This window comes from Nelumbo nucifera, chromosome 3 (assembly GCF_055504915.1).
Source record: "Nelumbo nucifera cultivar China Antique chromosome 3, China Antique-T2T, whole genome shotgun sequence".
Taxonomy (NCBI): domain Eukaryota; kingdom Viridiplantae; phylum Streptophyta; class Magnoliopsida; order Proteales; family Nelumbonaceae; genus Nelumbo; species Nelumbo nucifera.
In genome coordinates, this window is record NC_142651.1 from 109,431,312 (window position 1) to 109,457,166 (window position 25,855).

The following is a 25,855-nucleotide window of genomic DNA, read 5'->3' on the forward strand; positions in this document are numbered from 1 at the left end:
CAAAAGTCAAATTCAAAGGAGCTACAGCCTACAGGGTGGTTACAGTGAAGGGTATTTTCGTCAACCAGGGGAAAAAAACTGTCACCCTTCTTAGAAGGTCACGCGGCGACCTATAAACAGCTACGTGCCACGGGCTAATGCCAGTGCCGTGTTGTGATCAAAGGTGCCAGCCAGTTTCCAATACGCTCAACACGGCGACTATAAAAACCAGTTCGAGCAAACCTGTCTCAGGTTTACTTCGCGAGATCAAATACCAAGCAACGAGAAAGAGCGAGAAACAGAGGAGAGAAGGAAGAAGAAGAAGCCCTAATCTATCCAGGATTTTTGTTTTTTGTAATCTGATTGAAAGAAGCACACCTTGATTTTTAATTTTCTTTGCATCAAAACCCTAATTTTCTGCAAAGAAAGCTTTCCAATCTGTCGAAATTTCTCCTGAAGGGGAGCATCGAAGATTTTCATCTGTTGTCCTTTTTTTGTGACGACCGTGGCCCGGAAATGGTAGCAGAGGCGGATTTTGTTTGTCATCAGACCATCCCGGTTCTGGATGTTCAGTATCGATACGTCGCCAAAGGAAGCAATCCTCCGAAGATTGAAGACATCGTCGACGTCTCGACCCCGTCGTCGCCGGTTTTTCACCAAATTCGCGCGTCCGATTCGGCTTCTACCGACATAGCACGCCCTGAGGTGGTAAGTAATTTTTTCGTTGACTATTTTTGAGGTGTCGTGTTTCTCGATCATTACGGTTTTTTTTTTCTCCGTTTTGTGGTATTCCTTTATTCAATTTGTGAGTAATTGAGAAAATTAGGTCTTCTTAACACAATATGATTAAAATCACTAGTTGTTTTTTATAAAATTGAGAAAGATTTTAACCTTTTTAATGGTTATTCCTCTGCTTTTGGGGATAATTACGCTGTTTTCAAAAATTCAGAAAGATTTCATGTCTTTTACCTTCCGCAGGAACGAACTTTAGGGTATGTTACAAACTTGAGAAAGATTTCATGGTTTGTATCATCCCGACTTATTAAGATCTTATAGAACCGGATATATGTAGGTTTCTGATATTTCGGTGACTAATTAAATTTTGGCTTGTATTTTGGAACAAATGTTATTTTTATTCCTGACGCGTATGTTGGGGGAGTAGATCTTACCTTCTTCTGAGAAGATTAAAAAAGGAAAAAAAATCACCTTTAAGTTACCATCTAGATCTATAACCTTCTAGTTTTGCATCTTTTAGAATCGAGCCAATTTTAGAGTAACAAAATTATTTCTTACAACATCAAAATAAGACTATTAATATCTTCGGTGATAAGGAAAGGGTCTCATCCGATGGTTCTCTGGCATTCTTGACTCTCAGAAGTCAGAACTTGATGATCAGTAATTTTGGTTCTTACTCTCAAACCAGAAGAGGAGAAAAGCAACTTGTGTAAATCACAACTAGAGAGAAATATCGGTTTTCCTGGAGCCTATTGTTCTCGAGTCTTCTTGCTGTCCACAAGATTCCTTGAATGGGTTGGCAAGATAACCATCGGTTGAGACCCTTTACTTGTTTATTGTTCAGATCATGAATCTTATAGGAGAACTTCTGTTCAAGATGAAAGCAACTATTTTAGTTGTTCCCAAACTTGACCTCCATATTTCCCTTGTTCTCTTTCAGGATGTGAGGTCACTGGAAACTATTTCAAATGTCACACTTGAGTCGGCCATCATACAATTTGTCCCAAGCATACGTTCAGGTAGCTTTGCCGACATTGGGCGCGCAAGATTTATGCAAGATGAACATATACGTATTGATGACCTATCGGGGCATTTGGGGTCACTTTTCCAGTGCCCCAAGCCAAGTGCATTTTACGGGGTAAGTATTTATTCCTTGTCATAATATCTGACCCTTTTATTAGATTTTTTTTGTTACTTATGGAAATTGGGCGTACAATGCAGGTGTTTGATGGTCATGGAGGCCCTGATGCAGCGACATATGTCAAGAAGAATGCGATGAGATTATTTTTTGAAGACGCAGACTTCCCACAGACTTCAGAGGCTGATGATGTTTTCTTGGAAGAGGTTGAAAGTTCAGTACGCAAAGCTTTTCTTCTGGCTGATCTTGCTTTGGCAGATGAATGTACTGTTAGCAGTTCCTCCGGGACAACTGCACTTACTGCTCTTATACTTGGAAGGTTAGTTTGAGCTAAGAACAATGATTTTTGTACTATTGATACACTCGGGGCATGTTTGCCAATATGCATGCTTTTGTTTTCCAAAACAAAACAGCTGCAACATTAACTGATATATGCTCAGAAATTGGGAAAACACTCAATTTCTGAAATTGCCGTTCATTCTTCAGTTTCAGAAATTGTCAAATATTATGATGAAGCAATAAATCCGAAACTAAGCTTCCACAAAACCCTAAAGAAAAACTATGCTAGTTGGAGTTCAGACATTTAGGATCTTCTTTGGTTGGCAAACAGTCTTACCATATAGTATTCTGGGTGAAAAACAAAGAAAATATGAAGACTGCAATCTTCACGAGGGTGGAAGTTTGATCTAGTTTTGTTGTTGTCTCTAACTTACGTCTGTGATTGTTGCAGGCTTTTAATAGTGGCCAATGCTGGTGACTGCCGAGCAGTTCTCTGCCGGGGAGGAGAGGCTATCGAGATGTCCCAAGACCATAAGCCCATTTACCCATCAGAACGCAGGCGGGTGGAGGAGTTGGGTGGGTATATCGATGGTGGGTATCTCAATGGTGATCTAGCTGTCACTCGGGCCCTGGGAGACTGGGACATGAAAGTCCCTCGTGGCTCGCCATCACCACTCATCGCGGAGCCAGAGTTCCGCCAGATGGTTCTCACAGAAGATGATGAATTCCTGATCATTGGTTGTGATGGCATATGGGATGTGATGTCAAGCCAGCATGCAGTCAGTGTTGTCCGTCGCGGCCTACGTCGCCACGATGACCCAGAGCAGTGTGCGAGGGATCTTGTCATGGAGGCTCTCCGCCTGAACACCTTTGATAACCTCACTGTGATTGTTGTCTGCTTCTCTTCATCGGACTCCCAGAGGGAGCCGTCACCGCCTCGACAGCGGAGATTGAGGTGCTGCAGCCTTTCCACCGAGGCCCTATGTATCGTGAAGAGTTATCTCAATAGCAATGACAGTTGTTGAGTGTATATATATTTATTTTAGCAGCAACCTTAATTCCGATTGTGGGGTGGAGGATGCAATCTGTTTCTGGCTGCTTCAGATTTCGGTAGAAAAAGCAGCTTACAGTTTTGTAGGGAAATGGGCTGGTTGTGGGTTTCTGGTGTGATGTACATATGTCATTCAGTAGGCCGGGGTGGTGGTTTGCCGGTGGTGTACGGTGTGTGTGTGTGTGGGGGGGTTAGATTACTATGATTTTATAGTCTTTAATTGTTATTTGACATTTTGTGTAGATGTAAATTCTGGTGAGCAGGAGGGCAATACTGAAAAGCCCTGATTCATGTTATATTATTTATTTTGTGTATATATAACCCACAACCATCTCCGTCCACATTCGTAAGGGTCTCAGTCTCTCAGATTCCGATCGATTTCTGATGGATCCGGTCCCTTATCTTTTGCCATTATCTTTCCATCCTGGTGGCAAGTGGCAACAAAACAATCTTGAATTGTTAATGTGGAGGGTGCGTGACAAGTTTTATTATTAGTTTTGGTGTTGTATGCATATTACGGGTTACAACTATTATACTTTCCGGAAAAACATGAAACTAATTGTGGTTTTTGATTAGTCCAAGTCTTTCCAATCCTTAGGATAAATTGCCTGTTTGGTGGGGTAGGCTGTTGAGTGTTACTGGACTTGACACATTCACTCCTTCACGCTCATCTTATAGGTAATTATATTTTCATCACAACAAAAATTACCGGTCGGGGTGGTGGCGCAGTTCTCTAGCGCGTAGCTCTCATAGCTATCGAGTGATCCTGAGGTCGAGAGTTGAGCCTCTTTCACTCCATTTTTTTGATTTAATGCCCAATGAAATTGGAACATTATCCACATTCTCCCTCGAGCGCCTACTTCAGAAACAGTTTACACAACCTGAAAGTTGGCCTTCATCCTGATTTAGGATTATTGGGACCCACATTCAATTGGCCCAACTTGAAGATTAACCTGACGAAAATATCCAAAATATTTGTTTTTGAAAAATAAAATATTTAGAAATTAGTCAAATAGTTCTATTTAAACTCTATGCCCTAGAAAAGATGCAGAAAAATATGGTCTAATACTCTAATCTAAAGAGAGAATCTTTATTTTTTAAGCCTTTTTAAGCAAAACTGGAAAGTTACACCTAACCCCTAAACTTGATTATGATACTGCAGTAGGTGTCGGATTGGGTTGTTTTTGATATGCCAATCAGTGAGATCCTTAGAGGGGTCAAAACCTGGGTATGTTGGGACAGTCCGAGAATTCATCTGAGTGGGTGATCATAGTGACAGGATCATCCTCTTTGTCGGACAAAGGTAATGGTCGGGAATGCATTTTCTTTGATGGAAACCAAGATTGCCGACAGCCGATTTCAATCGTTGAAATTTGTTTTACAAAATATATTTATATACGGATATACATATATTATGGTTTCAAAATGTTTGCAAAAGGTTTTAATTCCCAAGATCCATGTAAGTAGAGAGTTCAACACTGTTCCTTGCAGCCGAGGGAAATGTATTCTCTTGTCGGACAGTGTTTGATCATTATGGGCTGAGAGGTTAAGTGTATGACCATTGAGGGTATACCTGATGGGTATATCAGTATTGATCGTATCACAAGGTTGGTAAATGATGATCATTTGAATGGGCTGAAAGCTAAAATGGTTCCATTTCCAGATCAATTTTTAAAACCTTGTTGGCGGGTATAGGTGTTATAAGTGGAGGTATTTATAATTTTGAATTGTTATAAATTTGTAGTTAAATTCAGAATTCCAAAGTAGAGTGCAGTCAATTTATCCCTTTAAAAAATGTCAATTTGAAATCATTCATTTCCCAAATCCCAAAGCTAATAAATAGAAATGAAATACTTATGAAACGCTCTATTGCTAACACATATGGGTTGCTTCGATGCTATGCATTTTTTTTATATATTTTTTCAAAATTTATTCAGAGGGGTTACTCTTTAGAATTACCTCTGAACAGATGAAAACACCAAAACATGCATTATTTGGTGTATCAATGAGATAAGTATCAACCGATAGGAACGGACATGTGACAATTTTGAACTTTGATTACAAGGAGTGCATGACTCGTCTAACACACGTACACATCTTCCTTTCCCACCACAGATGAAAGGAATCTTTAACTCAGTTTTCATTGCTTTAGCTTAATTACTGGATAAATTTACCACTAGGAATGGGGCCTACCTTCACACATGAAATCTTGTTGGCTCCTGCTGCTGTTTCAAATTCAACGTCCAAAACCACAAATTGCTTTATATTTTTATTGCGACAGAAATCAAATGTACATACATCCAAATGCAAAGGCAAAAAAACTAAGGACTAGAGTAAGAATTATAAACCAATAGCCAAAACCTTGGGCCTGGAACCTCCGACCATCCTACTAAGTTAAAAAAATAAAAATAAAGTGGTATGGGGGGATGCATCTTGTCATGTACGTCCATGGAAATCCAATTTGTAACCCACCAACTTTATAGCAAATGGTTGGACCCAACCCACCATGGGAGAAAGTTGGACTACCAAACCAACCATGTTAAGTAAACATGTCCCGTGCAAATTTGAATATGGTACATCCCAAACCACGGTTATGGGAGTTCACATATGCACTCCCGATATAAGATCGGGATGTGTTGTAGGACATTGTGGGGCGCCCCATAGTTGTCATTGAGTCATCGAGTTGCTCTATGTGCCTGCGTGTTAATATGTTAGGTCAAATTACCCTTCATCAATTGCTCCTCATGCCCGTGCCAGAGGTGCTTAACTCGGGGCGGGAGTTTACACGACAAATCTGGGTGAATTTGGCCTAGTCTCTGGTTTGGTCGAGATTCGATACACGGGTCAAACTTAATCGACCCAACTGGCTCGACCTTAGGGCTAGATCGCATCTCGGGGAATGCACGGACGTCACGTGGACGTCAAACACACACTCAACCGAGTTCGACCTCGAAAATCGAGCGATCATCCTCTTGGGAGCCGTTGGATTTGATTGATCTGGGCCATCCATGATCGGCTATACTAACTATAAATAGGGCCTCGGGGACCCATTTCTCTTTGTCCTTACTTGAGCTCTTGTGCAATCGGAGGTCGCAGAGCGTGCATTGTTGGTGTAGCCACGTCGGTCTTCGAGGTCGTTTCTCTTCTTTTCGATAAGTCATCTTTCCCAACTTGCTTTATTTTGTTTCCTTTGCTTTAAATATGTAGAGTAGTGAGTTTAGTGAGGATAGGGTCCAATCTCATCCAACTAAGGAGGCTATCTCGGTCCGAGACCGATGATGTTCCCATAAAAGGACATTGTCTTCCTACCGGCCAGCTCATCCCAGAGAGTTGGACTGCTTCAGTCCCTCCCAACTGTCTGCCGAGGACATTAGAGCCTCATGCCTTTGCTTTCATGAAGCTGGTCCATGACTTGAAGTATATATATAAATATGTCTACGATCATCTCCACCAGAAATCACGAATAATGTTTGTGATTTTATCAATTATGGTTTTTGGGAGTTGGTTTATAGCCATAAAGTAATTTGGGACCACTTAGAGTGTAGATTTGATCAAAATTTCTCTACCAGCATGTGAAATATCAGAGGCAACGAAGCTTCCAGTTCTTCAACTTATTTCTGATTTTTTCCGCTAGGAAACGCCATGTGTCAGACCTTTTTGTTTTTTTTCCATTAATAAGTACTGGACTCCCCACTCCCCAGGTACTTCTCATTACGATTGAATTTGACTCACCCCATTAATCTGATTAAGGATCCTCCACTCCTTATTCCTTAATCCTTAATCCTTAGCGTAGAGATGCGTAATCGATTATTTAAGAGGATTATGACTCTTGTATATATCTATTTCTCCATCACTTTTAAGATTTAATTGAGCAATTTATCGTATAGCCTTGATTTTAGGCAGAATAAATTAAGTTGAGGTTGGTTTAGACTTTTTCTTTTTGGTATCACATATTATATGTTAGAACTTAGAGGCGTTTTAAAGGTGAGCCGGTGGGGACAGGGCAGGATGCATTTGAGGTCCGCTGACTGCCCGTATTTGTTATTGTTTTCATACAAGGTTTTCAAACCGTCATTGATTTGAATGGTCATTGGTCAGATTATGCCTTGGCATGAAATTAATTTAAATAGTTAAATCATCTATCCATATCCATAGTCTGTTTGGTTCAGACAGACAGAAATAAGAATAAAAATTATAATCAACAGGAATAAGATTTCATTCTTAAAGGGGAGAGATCATGGCCGTTCCTTCAAATAGAAAAAGGAATTAAGTTCTATAAATACACCTTTCCTTGTTCATTTAAAGAGGCTTCCCCCCTGATTGACTGTAATGCCATGTAGAGACATCGTGATACAAATTTTGATTTTTGAGATGCCCAAAAGCGACGGGACAATTTGGTGAATGACATCCACCTCCTTGGATCATTTCCCAGAGATGATCCACTTCTTATGACTTATGTAGGAACCCCTACACTAGAACACGTGCAATAAATAAATACACCACCAATCTATCTAACCAAGTTTATGTTTGGTACCTGAAATGTTTTGGGTTGTTCAATATAAATTATCATATAATTGTTATTTGAAGTTATTTACGGTAGAAATATGTATACTTTAAAAATGCATATGAAAGAGATTGTTTCTAGAAACATCAAATTAGTGTTTCTTACTCTAATGGGTAAAATAATAAAATAATTTTTTCATGGGATGTGACAACACATATCTCTCACTAATTTGTATTGATCAAACCTAAAATGTTTCAAATTGAAACCCTAATATTACCAAATACACCCAAATTATTTGTTACATTATTTTCATTGAGAGTTAAAAAGAGAATGTGCTGGATTTGGACCTTTCTGGTGGTGGTTAAGATGTTCTGAGTTTGGTTACTCAATTCTGGTCTCTGAATCTAGGAGGATGGGTCACCTTTGGTAGGATAGGATTAATATTACCAAATACACCCAAATTATTTGTTACATTATTTTCATTGAGAGTTAAAAAGAGAATGTGCTGGATTTGGACCTTTCTGGTGGTGGTTAAGATGTTCTGAGTTTGGTTACTCAATTCTGGTCTCTGAATCTAGGAGGATGGGTCACCTTTGGTAGGATAGGATCCCTGAGAACCGGGGTAAACTTTAAACCCCGGTTCGAATTTGCACATGGTGTTATTTTACACCCTACATTAGCGTAAAACTCCACTTAGAGAGAGTTTTACATCGAGACTGGGTGGAAAGTTCCCACTGATAAAGTCGACGTAAACTCCATCGTCTTCTCTGTCGGTGTAAAAGGCGATGCTCGCACCTCCTCTCAACCACTGCAACGGCTGAGCTTGCCACTTGTTTAGTTTATCCCTTGCGGCCAAGCTTATGCAGTTCTCCCATGGAGAAGATCAGAGACCCGAGCTGAAAGAAGAGAAGAACATGAACTGAGAGAGTGGACGTTGGTCATCCAGGGCGCTATCATTATTCATTACCCTTTAGTCACGTTTCTCAGGATTTTCTCCGTTCCAAGATCATGTCGCTCTCAACAAGAGTGCCCATACTATTATCCGTAAGACGTAATCTTCTGGAGAGGGCATTTCTGAGTTCTTTGTACTCATTCTCCATTACATCTACTCCTTACCCACTTCAATACGAACTCATTGTTTCCCGCCCCGACCACTCTCCTCTCCCGCAACCACGAAGATCCCCTCGACCTGATAGAGCGAAGCCTGATAACTTCCCTGAAGCTGCAGAGGCCAAGGACTCAAATTCTGAATTGGGTTTTGAAGATTGTGTCGACCGTAAGATTTCATCGAGGACCTCCGAGATTGAGGCAAGCCAGCGCAGTCTGAATCATATGGAAGAGGAGATGGATAAGTCCAAAAGGAAGTGAGACCGGAAGAGGAGGTATGGGACGGACTCCGACGATGACCGACCAACCGAGGAGAAATACATAGAATTGAAGCAGGAAGTTGTCGAACTTCCGACGTTGCACAAAAGAGAAGAGGAGTTATACTTCTACGACGCCTCTTCGTTTCCATGGGACAAAGAGAAGCATTATTGGATGGTGTATCAGTTGGAGAAGAAATACTTCCCTGATCAATGCCTTGATAAGGCTTTTGTTGAGCTAGGAGAGTCGAAGGAGATGGGGAAGAACAAATCAATTAACAGCAAAGAGAATAAAGACAAGGTTTGTTGATGAAGTGCATAACAAGGGTTTAATTTTCTTTGAGGACAAAAGTGAGAAGGATAGAAGAGAGACGAATTCAGCCACAAATGTATGGTGATAACTCAATTAATGACAATAGGAGTTGGGTTGGAAATTTACACTGATGTATATTTCAAACACCCACGAATAGTTTCATTGAATTTTATTACATCTTGACAACCACTTAACCGGTTCATATTTTTGATAGGTGTAAAATTTGAATTTACACTTCAAACAAACACAGTCTCAGAGAAATATGGGTGGATTCTTTTCCTTCCTCTCTCACTTGATCCATAGATAAACAATTGTTTAAGTCCTCTACACATGCCAAAGTGTGAGGCTAGGAATTAAGAAAAATATAGATCGAGTATTTTTTTCACCCACACAGTCACAAGCATCTCTTCTCGTACCAAAAAAACTTGTCCGACAAGACAGTAACCATGAGGGTGCAAGCCGGAATGGGTTAAGTTGGGTTGAGGTGAACCCTAACCCAATCTTTAAGTTTTTGGGTTGGGTTGGGATACGACCGACTTCTCTATTTCCTTTCATCAAATGTTCTCATTTCTTTGATTTAAGGGTTGTCATCAATTTAGTTTTAGCATATAAGTGGTTATTATATTTTACAAAAATATATATATGTATAATTAAATATATATATATATTTATATATTACATACATGTAATACATGCCTATATACATAAGTATTTACATACATAAATGTATTTATATAATATGTATACATACAAATGTGGAATTAAGTCGGATTGAGTTAATATGTACAACTTCATTTATTTGACAAAGAATAGGTGTCTCTTGTGATGCAAGCATATTCTGATATTCACATTCTGATTTTAATTCGTTCTTATCCGGCCTACACGGTTTCGATTCTTGCAAGTTGAAAAGCCCAAACAGAAGTGGGTGTGGATGGAATCAAGAATTGGGATCCGCTAATAACAAATAAAACTGGGCGTATCATATGTTTTTGCCACTTGTCCTTTATATTTGGAGAATTTTTAAATTAATGAACATAACACTTTATTCAAGTATTTTGGGCAGGGGCTGAATTGTGGGGCATAGGAATCGCAACGGGGCGGGGCGGGGTGGGGACGGGAGCCTCTCTCCATTCCCATCCCCGCAAAAATCCCAATCCCCGTTCTTGTCCCATTCCCATCTCGTTAATAGGGACAAGGTTATCTCCATCCCTATCCCTACGAGGATCCCCATTCTCTGTCATTTTTTATAATATTAACTATTTTGTTTTTATTTTAAAGAAAATAAAAATAAAATAATTAAAATTTATAATCCCATTAGAAAATATTCAAACATATTTTAAAAAATGTTAATATGTAGATGTATATGTACATATATACATATGCATACATATATACATATATATCAGTGGGGCTTCCACAGGCGGGGATTGGGGTCCCCATGGGGTGGGGAGTGCTCTCTCCATCCCCGCTAACGGGGATGAAAATTTCCTCATCCCTGTCCTCGCGGGGGAATCATCCCCATACCCGCCCCATTCGGGGTGGATCCCCACGGGGATTGGAGAAATGGGGAAAATTGTCATCCCTAGTGAGGCAGGGTGGGCCATGTCCTCATATTATTTCACTTTTCTTTTGATGATGGTTGATTAATAAAATAGTTGCCCCTCCACCTCAAGTAAAATTTGAAATTATTTGCATAGAGTATAAATACAAATTTATAGAATGCAAAACATTATATTTTGTACTATTTTGTATTATTTTTGTTATGTTTGTGCCTTGAATTTTTTGTGGTGATCTACTTCATGAATCTGTTTCAAATTATTTAAAAATAAATAAAACCCAAAGGTAAAATTTTATAGTGGTTTGTGGTGGATGTATAGGACTTGGGCTGGTGGTACGGACCCGATCCATAATCATCTTATAGGTCCAAACCGAATACAGAGAGTTATATATTTTTGGGAGTTTTCTCACTTGTACATAGAGTCTTAGTCTTGTGAGAGACGAGCGAGACATTGGATGTATTCAGGGCTTAGGGTTTTCTGTGAGAGCACCACTCTGTATTTCTTTTCTATTACCAACTTCATAGTGGATTTCTGTTCCTCCTTCATTCGTGTACGTAGGTTATAAGCCAAACCAAGTAAATCTATGTCTGTCCTTTATCATTATCATTTCTCTTTATCTCAGTTTTACTTTCTTTTGAATGCCATTGGAATCTATTTTGTTGGATTTTTCTACAACAATTTTATATGTATTAATTTATACTACATCCAAACTGAGACTAAAAAATGTTAAAAACAAACAAATGGCACAAACTTATGATGTATCATAACATTTCATGGAATCTTTGCTTACCCCACACCACTGGAACCTGCCCCCAAGAAGGTCAAAAGTTGGAAGGTTATTTAAGCAATTTTTTAGATGTCTTAACTTAATTAAGCTTTAAACATGGTGCGTACTAATTAAACATAACCTGCTCGCTAGACTGTAGAGGTTCTAATCCATATTATAAGTGGATCAGTACCGGAAAGGGAGAACTAATAACAACTAATTAAATATGTCATGCTAATGATAATTGTTATTATTATTTTAGAATTAACAACTGTGATATAACTAGAATGCGTGATTAGGTGTAAGAGGATTTAATTAATTTATTTGTTTTGGAATTACAGCTAAGAAAGTGAAAAGGATGTTTATGATTTTGACTTCCATGTTTGATCGGCACCCGACACTTCATTCTCAAGGGTTAGAAAGGGAAGCGTGTTGATTAACTAAATAATTACTATATTAAAGTAATGATTAACTAAATAATTATTTATATTTTTATAGTAATGATTTACTATAAAAATATAAATTAAAGTAATGATTTCAGGCCAAAGCCCCCTACAATGAGACTTGTGGTTCATTTACATGTATCAAATTCTGATTAGTGGTTAGACCTGACAAAAAGTTGACCCAACCCAACCCAAAAAAAGAGGGTTAGGGTCTCATATTTAGCTACCCAAATGTGAAAATGACCCGACCCGACCCGAAAAATGGGTTGGGTCATGGGTCAACCTGTTGACCCAATTGTGAAGTCTAATTGCGATTATTTATGTATTGTTAGAAGTTTCCACTCTTTAATTTTTTTTTTCTATTTAGTCTTTACTTTTTATTGTTTACTCTTTAAATTGTTAAATGTTTAAGTTTTTTATTTTATATTTGGAATTTTAAGGTTAATTCTTTTAATTTTGACATTTTTCATGTAATTTTTCTTTATTTTTCTAAATTTCAATTATTTTTTGGGATGACACAAATTGACCCATGAATCAACCCTAACCTGAACATTTAGGGTTAGGGTCTAGCATTTGACAACCCAACCGAAATTCAACCCGACCTGAAATCAACCCAAAGTACATTGACCCAACCCGAACCCGACCCACCCAACCCAATTGCCAAGTCAAAGAGCCCACTAACATGGAGAGTGGAGCCTACCACCATGTAGAGTTGTGAGAAGTGGGAAGATCTCACTTTCAATCATTTCCTAAAAAAAAAGGAAATTGTGTTATTAATTAATGTTAACTACTAAACTAATTAATTAATTACAGCTATTGATTACTAATAATAATTAATGTTAACTACTTCTAATTAATTAATTAAAACTATTAATCCATAATAATAATTATTGTTAATTACGAATTAATTAATGTTAACTACTTCTAATTATTTCTTATAATAATTACTGCTAATACTTAATTACTGATAATTTATTACTCACAATATTGTTCATAATTAATAAATATTTTCATAATGGTAACTAAAAATTCGGCAATAATCATTTCATATTTATATTAACTCATTAATTATTTTGAAAATAAATAATTAATGTTAATTATTTATATTATAATTATTATCAGAAATTAAAATTCATACATTTATATGAAATAATTAATTATAATTAATAATATTATATTAGTTACTATAATTATATTATTATTATTATTACCAATAATTACAATTAATTATTACTAATACTAATGATGCTAATTATTATTTCAGAATGGTAATTAATTAATGATAATTAATAAGTATTTTAATAATGTTAATTTTAATTGGGATATAATCATTTTATATTAATAATAATTCATATTAATTATTTTACTAAAATTTAATAAAAATAAAAATAATAGTAGTAGTAGTAATAACAATAAAACTCTAATATTACTGATTTCAAAATCAATACACACATAATAAGAAGTTTTTTATTAGTTAATAATAATAATAATAATAATAATAATAATAATAATAATAATAATAATAATACACTTAGAATTACTACTGAATTCATAATTATTAATCTATTAATAATACTGATTATTATTAAAAAAATTTTAATAGAAAAATTTAATTACTTAAAATTATTTTCTGAAATTACCCAATTTAATTCGGATAGATAATTAATTAATAATTTTAATTTATTAAAATTAATAATTTTAATTTATTAATTAATAATTTATTTACTGAATAATTTTAAATACTCTTTGATTAACGACCTTATTTTTTAATAATTGGTTTTTTATGTTCAATAATGTTTTTTGCAAAAATCCAAATAATTTTTCATTTTCAATGCTAACCATTTTATTTTTCTTTTATTCAATCTTTCAAAAGATAAAAAATAAATTAATGTTATTTACCTATTTTTATCAAATTATGTATTTAGGAAGTTGTTGTCATTGATGACATGAGTCAACTTTTGAAAGAGAGGAGTACTAATAATAATCAACGACTTCTAAATAATTAATTTCAGTTATTAATTACTAATAATAATAAATCCCTGATATTAATTAATTACTGATAATAATTATGGCTAATACTTAATTACTGATAATATTTCTCATTATTAATTCGGAATGATAATTAATAACGATTTTCATAATGGTAATTAACAAATCAAAAATAATCATTTTATATTTATATTAACTCATATTAATTATTTTGAAAATAAATATTTAATGTTAATTATTTATATTAGAAATATTATCAAAAATTATAATTCATACATTTATATGAAATAATTAATTATATTATTGTTGTCAGTAATTATAATTAATACTTATATTACTTAATATAATTATATATTTATATTATTATTATTATTATTATCAATAATTATAATTAATTATTACTAATAATAATGATTCCTGATAAAATTTAATTATTGATTATAATTACTTACTGATAATTGATTCCCTAATTATAACAATGATAATTATTACTTCGGAATGTTAATTAATTAATGATAATTAATAAGTATTTTAATAGTGTTAATTATTAATCGGGATAAAATCATTTTATATTTATATTAATTTATATTAATTATTTTATAAATATATAATTAGTGCTACTTATTTACTTATTATAAGTAATTATGATTAATACTATTACTATTCTCTAATAAATATTTCATTTGGTTAAAGTTAAATTATAAACTTTCAAGTATCCATTATTGTTAAACTAAAAGAAATATAAAAGCAATTATCATTTTACGAATTAACTAAAAATCATAATTATAACAAATTAATTATTTCATAATAATAATAATAATAATAATTTAATATTACTGATTTCAAAATCAATACAAACATAATAAGAATATATTATTAGTAAATAATAGTAATAATATTATACTTATTATTATTGATTTCGTAAGTATTAATATATTATTAATCTATATTAACTCAACAAAGACATGGAATAAAAAAATATTCAATTTGCTACTAAATGAATGAACTAAAAATTTTTGAGTATTCTAATTGACTTGAATTTGACACATCAACATGCCCAAAATTATAATTTCAACCTACATTTCCTATTTCTATCTCCCAATTTCCATAATTCAAACATACCATTATGTTATGTACATGTTTTCCTACCTTTTTCCTAAAGATAAATTTTAGCCAGTCTACATGCACTATGGGGAACTTAGACTTAAAATCCGTAACCATAATTGACCAAAAGAAACGTTGCCACCTAACTTGGAGGTGACTTCCATACTTGGGATGATCTCATTATTCTCCTTTCTTTCATGTTTCTTCTATTGGATGGGATTTGAAATCCTGATTAAATTATCAGTTGATTGTAGCCATACATGATGATTTGATTGTAGTCATATATTTTTCATCTCTTACTTCAGAGGATGGATGCATCTACAAATGTTGTTTGGCATGTATTGTTTTTCTTAGCAGCTCTTTGAATAATTTTCTTCCTTCTTTGCCTCTTTGAATGGATATCATTTAAATGTTTTTTATCAATTCATATGTCCCTAAATATTAAGTCGTATTGGTGATATTGTTGTAAACATCCATCTAATTTTATTTTTTTATAAATAGATTAATGATTTCCAAGTTATCAATATTTTTTTGGGGGTGGGTTGCTCAACAAGACATTGATTTTTTATTGTTAAATAGTAAATTTCAAATTAAATGATACTGTAGTTGCCCCTTACTTAGTATGGGGTCATTGTCTAGATAAAACATGGTAAGTCTCTTAAATCAAATAAATAGACTACCCTAAATGTCTATTATAAATAATTAAAAAATGAAATAATTCAAACTAAATCAAATAATTACTTGCTGAAAATTACTGAATTAAGTAAATAATAATAACAATCAATTATTTATAGAAATAATTAATAATAATAATAATAATCATAAGTACTTAATTAATTAAATAATAAAAAACGAAATAACAATCATCAATTATCATTAATGTTTATTCAAAGCATGCCCCATAATAATTACCAAATACAGTAATTAAACCTTAAATAAGAATCAATATTTATTAACAGTCATTAAAATTGTTAAGCCAAATCATTAATATTTATTCTTAAATGCAAAATATGAATTATCAAATCTATTATATAATAATTATAGTCGGTTGGGAAAAAAATATTTTAAGTAAATATTTAAATAATTACAAATTTAGTTAATATTATTACTATATAACAAAAAATTTAAATTAAATACTAAAATAAATTAATAATAACAATGGTTAAATTAAAGTAATAAACAGTTCAAGTTGAATTTAATGACCCATATGATTCTATAGGTTTGACATATAAGGATCAATTTATGTGGACCCGTAGACTGTATGAATGTCTTAAAAAATAGCAATTTATAAATAGTAATAAAAATCATTAATGTTTATATATATATATATATATATATATATACTTCCCCGTACTTAATACAGGTTCATTCACTAGTTACAGAAAAAAATAAGCAAGTTTTCCTTTTTTTTAATGATACATGCCTTTGCCCTCGCTTCGCAAAGGATGGTTGTTCAAATGTTTTAATCTTTAAATATAGGTGCTTGGTTTGAACCTACCATTTTCCTTCAAACCAAAAACAACATTAAGGTTTGACTATCATGCCGAAGAGACAATGATACTGAAAAAGTTTATAACCAATTAACCCAAATTTATAATCAATTAGATGGGCTTTAATCAAAATTCATGGAGGGTTTTGATTGGTCAAAGCCTTTACCACTGGTGTTGATGTTCGGATTGGATAAGGGCAATACTGTCAATTCTCTCCTAAGCCTGAGTAGGACCGAAGTACCCGAGTTTCGAAGACTGAGATGATCGAGGACTAGTGATCGATGTGGTGAAGGTCTGAGGCCCACTATGTCTTGTGTCCGAGGTGGTCGAGGACCAAGGGGTCGGTTTTGCAAGAAGGAAAGTATCAGAGGCCTCGGGTGAAGACCCGAGGCGAGGACACCGACGGTCAAGTTAGTACCAAGGTGTAGAATAGACAAGGTCCGAAGTGCGAGCACCCAAACGAGGTCACTAAAGAGCAATAGATCTCTAGTGCTAATGAGAAGGCTCAAGTATTCAATCATTTACCTAAAGGGGGTCACCTCATATTTATACTTGGAACCACCTAGAGGTAGGTGAGCTCGGACGGCGTGAATTGAGTCTATACGTAGGGAGCGTGGCCATCCTAGGCCGCGAAGTGACCTCACGTTATTGGCTCCCCGAAACCCGCCAAATTGGACAGCACACGTCCATTGATTGGCTCCATTCTGACATACACCGCCAGACACGTGTGAGTCCTTCTATTGGACAGGGCCATCTATGCCTATATCAGCTGACATCGTAGATTTTTCTTTAAATTTAAAGGCTAATTTGAGTTCAGTCCCCCTTCGTAAAAAGGCCAAAATTTAACCTTTGAGTGTGATGTGTGGTAAAAAACTTAATATATAGAATTTTATTTATTTATTTATTTATTTATTTTTAATTTTCATCTTTGCTTGCACATTGATCGGGCTTAGCACCAATGATAAAGTCTATAACCTAAGCTTGGGCCTGGCCTGGCTAAACTCCGGGACTGAAATATATATAATCTTGGGTCCAGGTCTACACCAACCTAGACTGCATACAGCCTAGTTTTTTGGATAATAATAGATGTAAAAATTTTAGATGATGATGATAATAATAGGTGTTGAAATTTGTCTATATTTTTTTTGTATGTCTTATTTATCACATTTATTTTTATTTAATATAGGATGAATATATAAGGCTGGGCATGTGCTAACTAATTTTTAAATAATTATACATTTTTTGAAATTCTCGGAGATGAAATGATTAAGGAGCATGTCCTCATCTGCCATATGTTGCATGCAATTATAAATCATTTTTTTTTCTCTAACCATATCATAGCACTGTTCTAAAACAACCAAATCAAAGCCTTTGATGGATTGCTATGGCCCAACCTTGGATGAAGTGATGGATTACTTTCACCAGATTCCAGACTAAGAGGGGCTTCCAATATCATGAAAACAGCAATTCACATCAAATTCTTCACATTGGTGTTCCACGCAATGTGCCCCACACCACAGCACATCCCAACCGTATATCTGAACATCTTCCAATGATGATAACTATGGGAAATGTTTCCAATAATACACACTGAGATGTGTATGTGGCCTGGGGTGCAGCAAATGTGAATTTGATATGAAGTGTTGTTTTCATGATATTAGACGCCCCTTCAACTCCTTTACAGTTTTTTCTTTTCTTTACCAAAAACAGTGGCGGCAATATTAGGGCAAACCGGTGTGTTAACACTTCTTCTATTAGTGATAAAATGATATTACAATTGACACTTTAATGTTATTAATTTTTTTTTTTATCATGAAAAAGAAAAAAAAAAGTCTTAAATCAAAATACTTGTACAAAATTAAAATCATCTATTTGAAAATAAAATTATTTTTTCAAAACAAAAAGATATATTCTTTAATTTCTAGTTTCAAAAACATGTTTTCATTCAATTATTTAATATTATATTATATGTAAATCATATAATTTCTACACAATAACATTTGTACAAAATCAACTTGTTTTTTAATCTTTGAAAACAAAAAAAGATGACAGATTTCAAACGCAATAATGTTGTATAAAGCCCCCCCACAAATATTCGTTGCTGCACCTTTTTTTTGAGCTCCTCTCTTATTAACAGTTGTTGTAATTTGGGCCCCCACAAATTGACAAACCCTTCGTCGGGATTTTCGAAATACTTACCTAGCTGCTGGTTTTAGGTGGCAGGGAGCTATGATCTGTGGGCCGGTGTATCTAATTTGGGCCCCCTTTACCCTATATATTGTATTCTATTACTAGTTCAGTTGACTTTGTTGGAAATGCATCCCCCAAGTTGGGGATTCGAGATTTGTAGCTCAATTAATTGTGATCCCGTAATCTATTCTGTGGATGTCAATAGGGGAGCTTCGTAGCTCAATTTTTCATGCTTTGTCATTCCAAATTTAAAAAGAACAGAAGACGAAGGACAAAGTGAACAACTTTGCAAGGAAGCTCGACCCATTGGCGATGATGGCCGATCGATTCTGTGGTAGAAGATACAGTCTACCACCTACCCCTCTTTGTTCAAAACTAGGCCTTCTGACCCCTATTCCAATTCCACTCTAAGCGCAAAACAAAGTACATCCACTATTGAAGTGGTAGAATTAAATTATTATTTATTGTATTCCCTTTCAATAGATAAAATTCTTAAATATAAGTCACTGTTTTTAAAACCGGACGGTCGGATCGGAAAAATGGGGAATCGGTTCCGTTTTCCTCAAAAACTGTTTTTTTTTTCTTAAAATTGTTGATTTTGGTCAGCAAACTGCTGAATCGGCCGATAATCGTTCGAACTGTTTTGACTATTTTTTAATTTTTTATTTTTTTTGTCAGAATGTATCGACCATTTGGGTCGAACGGTCAGACCATTCACATCGGTAACTGGACCCCTGAAGGTTTCAGTCACCGGTTCGTTTTTAAAAACCATGATATAAGTATTTAACACGAGGTTCAAAATATTGACAGATATAGGGCCGTATTAGCTTTCGGGGGTTTGACTAGTTCAGAGGGTGGGCGAACCCCTTAAACTGACCCCTCCAAACCAAATTTGAAAAAAGAAAAACTAAAAAAAAATTAATACTAATACACCTCTACTAACATATCAAATGTATCGATACTTTGAACCTTGATTTAACAGTAATCAACCCAACTCTAATTTTAGCCATTAAAGAACTCACAACCGTCATAATAACTTAACCCATTAAATCACCAATTAATAAGTTATTCAGTTCAACCACTTCAATTATTATTTAAATTTTCGTGCTATGGGGTAGTAGGAACCATAGGTGAATAAACAAACTTTTGATGCTTTTCTATAATTGAGATATGGAACATTGAAAAGTAAGTCACTTTTATCAATTGTCACATTTTAATTGTAGAAACGTGATTTTGTTTTTTTAATATCAAAAGGCAGAATATTTCAAAGGGTGAATTACCTATATACCTCCCTTGAGTTTTTGGTCAAATATTGAGACCACCCGTCGGATTTTGTGATGCTACACATTAACCACATTTTACATCAGGATTTCGTTTGGTTTTAATATTTCCAATTAATGTTTCATGCAAGAAAACATCTCTTTTTCTCTCTCTCTTGAAACTCCGTTATGATCAGGTTCAAATTAAAATGTTCCACCGTTTCCACCCCCTACATTAACTTTTTGTTGGTTTTAAACTATTTATGAAATTTAATTTTATCTTGGTGCACCCCATAAATGTAAAATACATTTTGTAAAACGTAAATCAATAAAAAGTTAGTAAACATTAATATACATTAAAGACAAAATTGACATTATTATTATTATTATTGATGATGCGTAATCCGGCCGGTCTTAGTTGTCAATGACCTTGCCTCTGAACCGAGTAGCAGAGAACCTGAAACGGAGGAGATGAGGAAGCTCCGGGGGGAACCCGGTGTAAAGGCTCCGAAGCTTAAGTTAGAATCTTTCAAAGGCAAGGTAAAACCAGATGGCACAAAGTTTGCATACATCCTCTTTGGGGGTGGAGAGCCTTTTATAACCACCTCGCGCACTCACTCCTAGACTCCTGTCAGGTCGGGAATGAGAATTTCCGTGCTTCTGACAGTTCGGGCGTCATCGCCTCTGCTGGGGCAGAACCGTCACTGCTCCTTTTGTCGGAGCCGTCTCTGTAACTAGAGGTAGCGATGACAGGTGATGGTGGCAAGTGACCGTTTGAAATGCGGCCGTCAAGCGTCAGATCCCAAGTCAGTCAGGTGCGCCGCCCCTGGACACGGACTCCTTCGGTGTCAGGTACGGTGCGGTTCGTCCAGTTCAATGCTCCGGAAGTGAAGTACCTGGAGCGGTGCGTGAGGCGAAGTCTTGAGTTCGGATAGGGGGGCCCTGAACTGTCATAAGACGGGCCAGTTCGGGTCTCTGTTTTGTGTGATGGGGCCAAAGGGAGAGTTTGGGCTCCTCGTAGGGAGTTTGAGCACTAAGTAGGGAGTTCGGGCACCTTGCAGGGAGTTCGACCACTAAGTAGGGAGTTCGGGCACCTTGCAGGGAGTTCGGGCTCCTCGTAGGGAGTTCGAGCTCTAAGTAGGGAGTTCGGGCACCTTGCTAGGGAGTTCGGACCGCTGGTCTCTTCCCTTTGGCGTTTGTACCCTCAGTACGCTGTTTTAAGTGCCGAGTTACTTGCTTTTTTGCCACGTGCCGTGATTTGCGAGTTCGGGCCAATCTTCCTTCATCAATTATTATTATTATTATTGAATGTATTTTAATAATAATTATTTCTATCTAACGAAGCCCTTATATTGTGTGTATTTGTGTCCGGTTTGAAGAACCTAAGTTTTGTTTCAGCAGTTAATTAAAATAGCTATTTGTCCTAATAAATGATGACAATTAAAAACTGTAAATTATTGTAGGTATAGGGATATTTCCGTCAAATGATGAGGAGGATTCCTCACTCATACGTCACCCAAAGAAAGAACTGATGCCAGCAAGTGTGAAACGCGGAGCTGGTTTAGGTCCCCACGGCCACGAGGAGTCCCCCCACCCCCCACCCCCCACCCCCCACCCCACTCATGGTCGGCACGGTATTCGGAATTCGGCAAGAATTCGTATTTCCAATATTACCCCTAAACCATTCATTCTTCCTACCAGAAACCAACTTTTTACGAAAGCAACTGGTGGGAGTGGGAGTACTACAGCATAACCAAGAACTCCCCAGTCCCTACATACGTCGTATACCGAAAATACCCAAACTTTTACGAAGCAAAAGTCAAATTCAAAGGAGCTACAGCCTACAGGGTCGTTACAGCGAAGGGTATTTTCGTCAACGAGGGGAAAAAAACTGTGTCCCTTCGTAGATGGTCACGCGGCGACTTATCAACAGCTACGTGGCACGCGCTAATGCCAGTGCCGTGTTGTGATCAAAGGTGCCAGCCAGTTTCCAATACGCTCAACACGGCGATTATAAAAACCAGTTCGAGCAAATCTGTCTCAGGTTTACTTCGCGAGACCAAATACCGAGCAACGAGAAAGAGCGAGAAACAGAGGAGAGAAGGAAGAAGAAGAAGCCCTAATCTATCCAGGATTTTTGTTTTTTGTAATCTGATTGAAAGAAGCACACCTTGATTTTTAATTTTCTTTGCATCAAAACCCTAATTTTCTGCAAAGAAAACTTTCCAATCTGTCGAAATTTCTCCTGAAGGGGAGCATCGAAGATTTTCATCTGTTGTCCTTTTTTTGTGATGATCGTTCCCCGGAAATGGTAGCAGAGGCGGATTTTGTTTGTCATCAGACCATCCCGGTTCTGGATGTTCAGTATCGATGCGTCGCCAAAGGAAGCAATCCTCAGAAGATTGAAGACATCGTCGACGTCTCGACCCCGTCGTCGCCGGTTTTTCACCAAATTCGCGCGTCGGATTCGGTTTCTACCGACATAGCACGCCCTGAGGTGGTAAGTAATTTTTTCGTTGACTATTTTTGAGGTGTCGTGTTTCTTGATCATTAGGGTTTTTTTTTCTCCGTTTTGTGGTATTCCTTTATTCAATTTGTGAGTAATTGAGAAAATTAGGTCTTCTTAACAGAATATGATTAAAATCACTAGTTGTTTTTTATAGAATTGAGAAAGATTTTAACCTTTTTTATGGTTATTCCTCTGCTTTTGGGGATAATTACGCTGTTTTCAAAAATTCAGAAAGACTATTAACCTTTTTTAAGTTACCATCTACATCTATAACCTTCTAGTTTTGCATCTTTTAGAATCAAGCCAATTTTAGAGTAACAAAATTATTTCTTACAACATCAAAATAAGACTATTAATATCTTCGGTGATAAGGAAAGGGTCTCAACCGATGGTTCTCTGGCCTTCTCGACTCTCAGAAGTCAGAACTTGATGATCAGTAATTTTGGTTCTTACTCTCAAACCAGAAGAGGAGAAAAGCAACTTGTGTAAATCACAACTAGAGAGAAATATCGGTTTTCCTGGAGCCTATTGTTCTAGAGTCTTCTTGCTGTCCACAAGATTCCTTGAATGGGTTGGCAAGAGAACCATCGGTTGAGACCCTTTACTTGTTTATTGTTCAGATCATGGGGATCTTATAGGAGAACTTCTGTTCAAGATTAAAGCAACTATTTTAGTTGTTCCCAAACTTGACCTCCATATTTCCCTTGTTCTCTTTCAGGATGTGAGATCACTGGAAGCTATTTCAAATGTCACACTTGAGTCGGCCATCATACAATTTGTCCCAAGCATACGTTCAGGTAGCTTTGCCGACATTGGGCCCAGAAGATTTATGGAAGATGAACATATACGTATTGATGACCTATCGGCGCATTTGGGGTCACTTTTCCATTGCCCCAAGCCAAGTGCATTTTACGGGGTAAGTATTTATTCCTTGTCATAATATCTGACCCTTTTATTAGATTTTTTTGGTTACTTATGGAAATTGGGCGTACAATGCAGGTGTTTGATGGTCATGGAGGCCCTGATGCAGCGACATATGTCAAGAAGAATGCGATGAGATTATTTTTTGAAGACGCAGACTTCCCACAGACTTCAGAGGCTGATGATGTTTTCTTGGAAGAGGTTGAATGTTCAGTACGCAAAGCTTTTCTTCTGGCTGATCTTGCTTTGTCAGATGAATGTACTGTTAGCAGTTCCTCCGGGACAACTGCACTTACTGCTCTTATACTTGGAAGGTTAGTTTGAGCTAAGAACAATGATTTTTGTACTATTGATACACTCGGGGCATGTTTGCCAATATGCATGCTTTTGTTTTCCAAAACAAAACAGCTGCCACATTAACTGATATATGCTCAGAAATTGGGAAAACACTCAATTTCTGAAATTGCCGTTCATTCTTCAGTTTCAGAAATTGTCAAATATTATGATGAAGCAATAAATCCGAAACTAAGCTTCTACAAAACCCTAAAGAAGAACTATGCTAGTTGGAGTTCAGACATTTAGGATCTTCTTTGGTTGGCAAACAGTCTTACCATATAGTATTCTGGGTGAAAAACAAAGAAAATATGAAGACTGCAATCTTCACGAGGGTGGAAGTTTGATCTAGTTTTGTTGTCGTCTCTAACTTTCGTCTGTGATTGTTGCAGGCTTTTAATAGTGGCCAATGCTGGTGACTGCCGAGCAGTTCTCTGCCGGGGAGGAGAGGCTATCGAGATGTCCCAAGACCATAAGCCCATTTACCCATCAGAACGCAGGCGGGTGGAGGAGTTGGGTGGGTATATCGATGATGGGTATCTCAATGGTGTTCTATCTGTCACTCGGGCCCTAGGAGACTGGGACATGAAAGTCCCTCGTGGCTCGCCATCACCACTCATCGCGGAGCCAGAGTTCCGACAGATGGTTCTCACAGAAGATGATGAATTCCTGATCATTGGTTGTGATGGCATATGGGATGTGATGTCAAGCCAGCATGCAGTCAGTGTTGTCCGTCGCGGCCTACGTCGCCACGATGACCCAGAGCAGTGTGCGAGGGATCTTGTCATGGAGGCTCTCCGCCTCAACACCTTTGATAACCTCACTGTGATTGTTGTCTGCTTCTCTCCATCGGACTCCCAGAGGGAGCCGTCACCGCCTCGACAGCGGAGATTGAGGTGCTGCAGCCTTTCCACTGAGGCCCTATGTAGCCTGAAGAGTTATCTCAATAGCAATGACAGTTGTTGAGTGTATATATAATTATTTTAGCAGCAACCTTAATTCCGATTGTGGGGTGGAGGATGCAATCTGTTTCTGGCTGCTTCAGATTTCGGTAGAAAAAGCAGCTTACAGTTTTGTAGGGAAATGGGCTGGTTGTGGGTTTCTGGTGTGATGTACATATGTCATTCAGTAGGCCGGGGTGTGGTTTGCCGGTGGTGTACGGTGTGTGTTGGGGGGGGGGGGGGGGTGGGGGGAGATAGAGATTGATTAGATTACTATGATTTTATAGTCTTTAATTGTTATTTGACATTTTGTGTAGATGTAAATTCTGGTGAGCAGGAAGGCAATATTGAAAAGCCCTGATTCATGGTATATTATTTATTTTGTGTATATATAACCCACAACCATCTCCGTCCACATTCGTAAGGGTCTCAGTCTCTCAGATTCCGATCGATTTCTGATGGATCCGGCCCCTGACCTTTTGCCATTATCTTTCCATCCTGGTGGCAAGTGGCAACAAAACAATCTTGAATTGTTAATGTGGAGGGTGCGTGACAAGTTTTATTATTAGTTTTGGTGTTGTATGCATATTACGGGTTACAACTATTATACATTCCGGAAAAACATGCAACTAATTATGGTTTTTGATTAGTCCAAGTCTTTCCAATCCTTGGGATAAATTGCCTGTTTGGTGGGGTAGGCTGTTGAGTGTTACTGGACTTGACACATTAACTCCTGGTCGAGAGTTGAGCCTCTTTCACCCCATTTTTTTGACTTAATGCCCAATGAAATTGGAACATTATCCACATTCTCCCTCGAGCGCCTACTTCAGAAACAGTTTAAAGTTGGCCTTCATCCTACATTTGGATTTAGGATTATTAGGACCCACATTCAATTGGCCCAACTTGAAGATTAACCTGACGAAAATATCCAAAATATTTGTTTTTGAAAAATAAAATATTTAGAAATTAGTGAAATAGTTCTATTTAA

General features: G+C 36.4%; 2 protein-coding genes across 4 annotated transcripts; both read left to right on the forward strand.

The window, feature by feature from the left end:
• Positions 1-289: 289 nt before the first annotated feature.
• On the forward strand, positions 290-3,478 carry LOC104607210 (putative protein phosphatase 2C 2). Of its 2 annotated transcripts, none has more exons than XM_088902245.1 (4): positions 290-687; positions 1,655-1,852; positions 1,936-2,171; positions 2,583-3,478. In XM_088902245.1, the coding sequence occupies exons 1-4, from the start codon at positions 496-498 to the stop codon at positions 3,154-3,156; spliced, it is 1,200 nt and encodes a 399-aa protein (XP_088758371.1). In that variant the 5' UTR covers positions 290-495; the 3' UTR covers positions 3,157-3,478. The 2 variants fall into 2 exon arrangements, with proteins under 2 accessions (XP_088758371.1, XP_088758372.1); XM_088902246.1 differs by lacking the exon at positions 290-687 and adding an exon at positions 1,024-1,047.
• On the forward strand, positions 958-25,242 carry LOC104607211 (putative protein phosphatase 2C 2). Of its 2 annotated transcripts, none has more exons than XM_088902244.1 (4): positions 958-1,047; positions 23,391-23,588; positions 23,672-23,907; positions 24,319-25,242. In XM_088902244.1, the coding sequence occupies exons 2-4, from the start codon at positions 23,502-23,504 to the stop codon at positions 24,890-24,892; spliced, it is 897 nt and encodes a 298-aa protein (XP_088758370.1). In that variant the 5' UTR covers positions 958-1,047; positions 23,391-23,501; the 3' UTR covers positions 24,893-25,242. The 2 variants fall into 2 exon arrangements, with proteins under 2 accessions (XP_088758370.1, XP_088758369.1); XM_088902243.1 differs by lacking the exon at positions 958-1,047 and adding an exon at positions 22,170-22,663.
• Positions 25,243-25,855: the final 613 nt, after the last annotated feature.